This window comes from Haemaphysalis longicornis, unplaced genomic scaffold (genome assembly GCF_048455015.1).
Source record: "Haemaphysalis longicornis isolate Haplotype H1 unplaced genomic scaffold, Haemaphysalis longicornis Haplotype H1 scaffold_1, whole genome shotgun sequence".
Classification (NCBI taxonomy): domain Eukaryota; kingdom Metazoa; phylum Arthropoda; class Arachnida; order Ixodida; family Ixodidae; genus Haemaphysalis; species Haemaphysalis longicornis.
The window spans coordinates 169353042-169357119 of NW_027526203.1; the positions used below are offsets into that span (position 1 = coordinate 169353042).

The window sequence follows — 4078 nt, forward strand, 5'->3', positions numbered from 1 at the left end:
GTTGGGCAGCTCGGATCAATGGCCCCTGCGCGCGTCCAGCCTCTCGGCCATCTCCAGCCTCCAGATCATGTCCTCTTGCACAACCCTTTCAGGCCGTAGCGGGGCCTCGACATGTTCCTCACGTATGAACACGCATCAACCGACAGCGTCGAAGCACTTGACGCTGACGAGTACTTCGCGGCCCGTGTAGCCGCCCATGGTGTAGATACGTCCGGCGGCTGCCGCGGCGCAGGCGCTGCTCCGGACTGAGTACATGGACGCGACAAGCTGCCATTGGCTGCGCTTGGCGTCATACCGTTCGCAGGATTATGTGCGGTTCGCGCTATCGAAGCCGCCCATGGCGTACATGTAGCCCTGGAGGACTGCTACGCCGACGCAGCAACGGGCTACTTGCATGTTCGACCTTGGGGGGGGGGGGGGGGGGGGCGGGGCCCACTTTAACTGCGACACGTTTAGGGTTACGACTGTGTGGTAACACTCACGGCCGTTGAAGCCGCCCACGAAGTAGATGAGGCCATTATGCATCACCACGCCGTGGTACGCCCTCGGACGCGTGTTCTGAGGAGGCTGGAGGAGCCAGCGACTGGAACGGCAGTTGTACGTGAGGAGGTGGTTGGTCGCGCTGTCGGTCCAGCCCCCGAAAACGAAGAGTACGTCCTTGGGAACGCGCGGCTTGAGCCAGCGCTGCTCGGAAAGGTCCGGTCTGGCCCTCCAATAAACGTGGCTCACTGGCTCCTGGCTCAGCGTCCGCTTGACAACCAAGAGCACTTCAAGGGACTGCTCGCTTGCGCGCACCAGGGGATCGCTCTCGACTTTCTCCATGTCTGCGCGGCTGCAGAAGGCGAACCTTATCAGCGGCAGGAGTCGAGGGAAGTGGCCTCGCCTGTCCTCGACCTTCCCGGCGATCCACTTGAGAATGGCCCCACAGGCGCACTCAACCTCATTCGGAGCGTGAAGCTCGTCATCGTGCAGCACGCTCATAAGTTCGTCGGGCGACAGGGATTGAAACTCGGAGTTTGTGGTCCAGACCTTGTCAAAGTTTCGCACTATGTAGCGAAGGCATCGCTGGAGAGCATCCCGTACCCTTTGTTCAAAGCCAGTTGGTAGGTGACGACGCAGTTTTCTGGCTCCAAATTCTTCCCCAGCAGCTGAAGACAGTGGTCCCGTAACGTTGCGATGTCCAGCGTTTCGGCTGAGTCGAGCACCTCGCGTACGTTGTGAAGGCCTACGCCCTCGCGAACCGGAACCTGGTAGGCGAGGTCGATGAGGGGCTCTAGCATTTCTGAGCTCAGGTCACTGACGACTGCTTTGCTGAAGGGTGTCCACACAATGCCTTCAGGCTCTTGCACCCATTGGAAGAGAAAGCCCGTTCTCTCTTTAGAGCCGGAGAAAAACGACCCACAGCCCGCGTATCTGGGGGCGAGCACGATGCGATGCGCCGAGAACTCGGCCTCATCGGTGGTCCGGAAAACGACATAGCAGTATTCGCGGTCTCTCCTCAGCACTCTGAGCGCGGGCATGGAACGGGCCATGAACTCAGGTTTGAAGTTGTGTTGGCGGCCGTGATCACCAAAAAGCTGCCCGGCAGAAATCGTTGCCGTGTTGTTGTCCTCGTAGGCATTCCGGTATTTAATGCCGTCTCCGGCGGGTGTCATCCTGGGGCGGCCGAGAAGTTCACGGGTGACACGACGTCAGAGCTCACGAAGGAGGGTCAGGGGAGCGCGGCCGTCGCTGTGCGGAGTGCAGTGCGGGGGGAACGCGCGTTCCCTTGCTGGTTCGCACAACGGCCGATTCAAATCTGCAGTAGCAGTAAGGAGCGGCGCGAGCTGCAGTCAACAAATTCATTTTTTCTTCACCCAGCAGTTGTTTCTGATGCTAATGGCAATAGTGCCGGGAAGACTAGCATCCCAAATTGAAGTTAAACCGTATGTGTTTCAAGGCAGATATTTTGTTTTCATAGGGCAGGAGGTTGCGGGTTAGACTGTGGGCCGCTGTCACACCCCGCACTCACTTATGCAGTCGTGATGCGCAGCAAGTGTTATGTGTTTGTTAGGTCGGCGGGCCTTTGTCGAGGCTGTGAGAAAAAGAAAGATTACGGGCGGAGTCAGGCTCAATTAAACAAACAAATCCTTTACTGTTCGTCCACAGGGTGGGCATGCAATCAAAGCAGAGGCAGATCATTCCAACACACTTTATACTAGCATCGACCCTGGTGCACCCCGAAAAGCAGAATCTGGCGCTTAACAAACAACATAGGCGCGCGACGCTACTGACACAGCCTACAGTCCAGAGCAACGTACAGCGCACAGAACAGCGTACAGCTTAGACTGAAGTCGGCTAAAACATTAAAGCATGCGACGTGGGTGCTCATGCCTACATCTTCGGGGACACATATCCAGCTAGTTGTCCTCAAACCCCCCCAGCATCCCACTCCCGCCACACCACCTCCCTTTCGAAAAGGGCATAGAGCCTTCCCCTCCAGTAAAAGTCCTCTTCCTCCTCCTCCTTAAGTAACGCTAACAAAACACAAATCATACTACAAAAGCCTCTACTCGGAGCTCTTAGTAGAAGATGAAACTGTCTGACTTTTTATAGGACACAACTAAATAGTAGTAGTACGGAACTTTAATGAGCATGAAGGGTTCCCTCGTCCGGGAGCCAAAATGACGACCGGGCGACTGGTCATCTAACGTACAACGAAGGAATGCTAGTAGATCCTACGTATACTAACTCTGAGCCAAGACCTGCCTGCTACCAGAACAGCATTTTCAAGCAAATTCCTGCAGAAATTTAAGTGGTCGCCGCTTACTGATGCAACCAAATAGACTGACGAAAACACTTAGTATCTCGCAAAGGCTCCTGTCGGGCTTTAATCCAGTACGGGATACGGGCTGTCCTCACCCGGGTGCGTATTCCCAAATCATATCCCGTAGGGGCCCAGGCCGACCACACCCCCTTCAAACGGCAACGTCACAGCATGACGTCACTTTCTCTTCGTGCGCTACTTCATGCGACGTGGATTTTTTTTTCTCTCGTTTTGGGCGGCGGCCGATGGTTTCGCTCCGTGCGCGAGGCTGGGGCTGAGGAGCTGGGGAGCTGACGCACATTTAGTAGAAGTTAAAGGCCCAACCATATGCAGCGTACTTTCGGCGTTTTCTCGCGTGGCGACGCGAGCTGACGCGCGAGCAACGCTGATGTGTATGCTCGCCAGATATCAGTCGACGCAGCGCGAGAAAGCAGCGGAAAGCTGGCAGCGGCGGTCGGGTTTCACGTCCTTCTAGTGCTTTAGGGGCATTCCTTTCAGCAGAAGAGAACCAATTTTTTCAAACTTGCGGTTATCGGCTGCATTGAGACAAATTGCAAGCTATTTCTGTTCGAAAGCGCTCATTCATTTGAGCCTTGTTAGGGTTTTCGTCGGGGAGATCGGGTATTTGCGATAGCTTTTTTTGAGTTAAATAACGGAGCTCTGGCTACGTCGCTTGTAGTATTAGCATGATGGGGCTTGGCTGCAAGATTGGTGCGTGACGACCAAGCCTTATCACCGCCAGAATGCTAGCGGCGCATGCCATTCCATTCGTTGCAACCGTGGCTTGCGTAGGGAAGACCGAGGTTTTGCGATAGCTTATCTTGACTCAAATAAGGGGGCTGTGGTTGCATCGCTTGTAGTAATACCATAACTGCCCTCGGATCCAAGACGGGGGCGTAAGAAACAAGCGTTATCACGGCTCAAATCTCTCAAACATGACCAAAGCAAATCACTCGACAGTATTCGTTGGCAGCCTCTGTTAGGGTACCAAATTCTTGAGGCCTGCGTGTTGTCCTGGCATGGTCGAGCGGTTGCGCGCGCTTGTGTGCTAGCATTTTGTTTTGAAAGTCCGTGGTTCGAATCTTGGCGAAACCTCGTTTTTTTTTTTTTGCAATAAGGGTTTCACCGGCTTTTCTTTTCTTTTTCAAGCTAAACAAAGGGGGCCAGAGTGCCTTGCCGTTTAACCTACAAGCGACGTTCGACGGTACCATCAGTATCACGGCAGCCACTAAATTTGCTTTGCTCACACTTTGAATACCCATGAAGCTGCAG

At 54.5% G+C, this 4078-nt stretch overlaps 1 protein-coding gene across 1 annotated transcript; it reads right to left on the reverse strand.

Moving 5' to 3' along the window:
* Positions 1-135: 135 nt before the first annotated feature.
* LOC144155653 (kelch-like protein 10) lies at positions 136-981 on the reverse strand. Its single transcript, XM_077687236.1, has 2 exons — positions 483-981; positions 136-245 (listed from the first exon to the last, which is right to left on the reverse strand). The coding sequence occupies exons 1-2, from the start codon at positions 979-981 to the stop codon at positions 136-138; spliced, it is 609 nt and encodes a 202-aa protein (XP_077543362.1).
* Between the last annotated feature and the right edge of the window lie 3097 nt (positions 982-4078).

Excerpts from the sequence above, each read along its gene's own strand:
- LOC144155653 (XM_077687236.1), bottom strand. The coding sequence starts at position 981 with ATGAGCGTGCTGCACGATGACGAGCTTCACGCTCCGAATGAGGTTGAG. Across the intron at positions 246-482 it reads CGTGGGCGGCTTCAACGGCC|TCCGGAGCAGCGCCTGCGCC; the intron begins GTGAGTGTTACC and ends CCATGTACTCAG.